The following is a 3,312-nucleotide window of genomic DNA, read 5'->3' on the forward strand; positions in this document are numbered from 1 at the left end:
TTTTATAACAGCTCCAACTATAAAATATATTATGTTATTTATAGTGTAGAGATTTGTTTATTTATGTGTTTTACTTTTAATAATGTTAAGTGGCAGATTACTACATGTAATAACGATTTATATTTTGTATGTTGTATTTGTGGGGTTCGAGGTGTCACAAAGCGTGTTTTACCATTCGTTTCAACATAAATCAGCACCAAGTGTTCAATAATCAACAATGCGGCCACTACAGTCGTATAACAAACAACAAACAAACGGTTGTACTTTGTGATCAGGGCCCGGGAGTAGGTGACACTTTGCAACGCCCCAAACAAAACAACGAAATATCATTAAAAAAAAAATTATAACGAAAATCGAAACGAAAGAGATCTGCATTCTAAATTAGTCACAACAAGAGCTTTTATATTCGTCATCACTTAAGTTATCTATATAATTAAGGCCAATACATTCAGTATAAAGGAATCTGTAACAGAAAAGTTTTTTAAAATCAAAGGGAAAAATGAAATCAAAATAATTAAAAGACCGTTAACAATAGGATAAGAAACTTTAGAAGACGAAATTAGCATGAATTGATTATAAAATCGTAAAAACCATTAACAGAACACAGTATACTTAACATGAGAGTCCGAAAATTAAAGTAATATTTTGCCTACTGAAGTAAAAATTAATTGAAATAATTTTGTGTATGGGTTGTGAAAGGTTAGGTTAGGTTAGGCAGGTAGGCAGATCAAGTCGAATAGCTTTTGCGAACGACTAATTATTAAGTTAAGATTATTAAATGTGTATGTTTGGATCACTGCTTTGCATGGGTGCAGAACGTGATCGGTGAACAAGGTAGAAAATAAATTGTTAGAAGTGCTTAAGACGTGGTGTTTCAGGCGAATGATAAAAATGCCGTGGATAGATATTTAAAAAAAGAAGAACGAACAGAAGGAGTCAACAAGGAAAAAATATAGGATGTTAGGGTATCTTTTAAAGCAGGGAGCTAGTTATTAGAGACATATAGAAGTAAAAATAGGAGTTCTCAAAAAAGGGCAAAGAAAGGCATACATTAGATTACTGTTTGCTGAAATATAGGTAGTTAAAAGCGTATGTGCGATGTTGAAGTTTTCGATAAATGCGGAGGTCGGCTCAGGGTGAAAAGAAGAGTGTTCTTTTCAGTCTTTGAACGTTATTATGAGTTGTTATTCCTTTGACAATTTTCAAAAATCGTTTAAAAAGCGTAAGCAAATAGTAGTTAAATTAATGTACTTACCTGCATTTTGACATAGAAAATAAAAACGTAAAGCTGCAGCTTGGATGAGAAAAAGGTAGAACACAGCATAATGTATGTACAATGTACATACATATATACACATACTAAAACCAATTATATTCTCGCTAATTCGTTTCATGATTACAGTAAAAAAATATATTATGTTAAATGAACAAGGTAAATGTGGGAACTCAGTTTAACCACAAATAAATAATTATATCCATAAAAATATGATTAACAGCTAATAAGCTTCGTATTCTATTATTATCGGGCCTTTTTATATAACACACAAATTAATAAACAAGCTACATTATATTTCTTCTTGATACTTACCGTGGCTTCTGAAGGCTTTCGGCTAAGTTGAGAGGGCACAGGTGAACTGTCTCAACTGTCCACACTGAACAGTTCTTTGTGAAGTGCTGGAAATTCTAAGTGTGGAGCAGATCTTTTCAATTTTCCTAAAGCATCCATATGAAGCATACTAATATCCCTACATACAAAAAAAGCAAAATTTCAGTCCATTTTTCCTACTACAATTATGTGAAAATTGAAAATTAAATTAAATCTAAACCGTTCATTAGAAGTTAAAAGGAAAGCAAAAGAAGTATTGATATGTAAATTGGTAAACTTCTACAAATAAACGAGATCTGTTTAATGAAAATGCATTCTTTCGAATCTGTGTTGTTTTCGATTCTAGTAGAAGTTCGCCATTAGGCCTTACTAGAAAATTATCCTTCATGATTTCTATATGTAACGAATTTTGTAGGATTTATTTCTATTTAATTAAGAACTATTTATATTGTAGTTATCTATTATTTATACGGCAACAGTAACTAGGCCCTTAAACTACTTCTTATTTATATCACACTGTATTATTAAGGCTTATTTACTCGTCACTACATTTATATCACTCAAGATTCGCTTGTAGTTCACAGTTTATTTATATAACTAATCAGCTACAGTAACTCCGGCTGTTATCCAGAGGCCTATTTATATTGTTATCGAATTCTCTTGAACCAGTCTTCATTCTTCTCTAGAATTTCGAAACTCCTATTGTTAAGCAGGGGAATATGTGCCACTCAAAGTATGATTTATTACCCTTCGCGCCTTCAGTAAAAAGGTTTTCGACCATCGGTCGGTCCCTGTCTGCGGGCACACTCCGCAGTTGTAGGGAATCAATGTATTGATTATCACATACATGTTTGTACGTAACAGATTAAACGAAAAAGACAAATTCTTCAAAACTTTAGAATCATTTTTTCTTTTTGTAATTTTTATTGGCGTAGTCAAACGGGTATGGTGCCATTCAAAAACTTTATTTTTTTCGGTTTCTATTTGCTTAAGGAATTTATAACAGTTTGAAAAATTAGAAAAGTGTTTTTATGTTCCAAGATAATAATTGTTTTGTTACTGATGTTTTTTGCTAAAATTTTCGCCTTAAAATATTTTTAAAGAGTAAAGCTTTACGGGTACATTTATCATTCTTATTTAAAATATCGAAGTACCTAATGGTATTTTTCCTGTATAACTAAGGATGCTGCAGTTTTGAAAATACTTCCATTAAATAGGTCTTTGATTTGTGGACCGATTGATTTCAAATAAATACCTCCTTTCATCCCTTATAAATATACTTCTAATAAACGGTTAAATATTAACAGTTTAATTTATAATCTTAAAGTATCATCTTAATAAGATAGAGGAAATCGAAAAATTTTAAACTGAAAATATTGTACATGCATACTATGTAGAAATTTAGCGTACCTTAAAGTAGGTATTTTTGTCAACAAGGCATCACAAACTGTTACGTCTCCCTTAATTGGGAGTAGATGATTTTTTTCAAGCTCGATACGTAAAGCTCTTAACACTGCTTGACTTAATCGACCTATTTCACCAACACCTTTTAATCCTGGTCGATCTGTAACAATACAAATTTTATGATTTTTCGATTAAAATCAAACGTGGAAAATCCACTTTCTTAATTATGGCTTATTAATAAATATTGCAATAGAAAATACTGTAGTTATTTAGTTTATTAATAAAGCCTATGTCTGTCACAG

At 31.1% G+C, this 3,312-nt stretch overlaps 1 protein-coding gene across 1 annotated transcript in view; it reads right to left on the reverse strand.

Annotated features, from left to right (window-relative positions):
• Nucleotides 1-12: 12 nt before the first annotated feature.
• The window catches only part of LOC108739427 (probable nuclear hormone receptor HR3), a 39,862-nt gene continuing 36,562 nt past the window's right edge, over nucleotides 13-3,312 (reverse strand). The window contains exons 10-12 of the mRNA XM_025980899.1: nucleotides 3,017-3,170; nucleotides 1,589-1,745; nucleotides 13-463 (exon numbers count right to left, since the gene is read on the reverse strand). Of these exons, the coding sequence (XP_025836684.1) occupies nucleotides 1,640-1,745; nucleotides 3,017-3,170 (260 nt within the window). The 3' untranslated portion in view covers nucleotides 13-463; nucleotides 1,589-1,639. The remainder of the gene's footprint in view (nucleotides 464-1,588; nucleotides 1,746-3,016; nucleotides 3,171-3,312) is intronic.

Source organism: Agrilus planipennis, unplaced genomic scaffold (genome assembly GCF_000699045.2).
Source record: "Agrilus planipennis isolate EAB-ADULT unplaced genomic scaffold, Apla_2.0 scaffold4, whole genome shotgun sequence".
Classification (NCBI taxonomy): Eukaryota; Metazoa; Arthropoda; class Insecta; order Coleoptera; family Buprestidae; genus Agrilus; species Agrilus planipennis.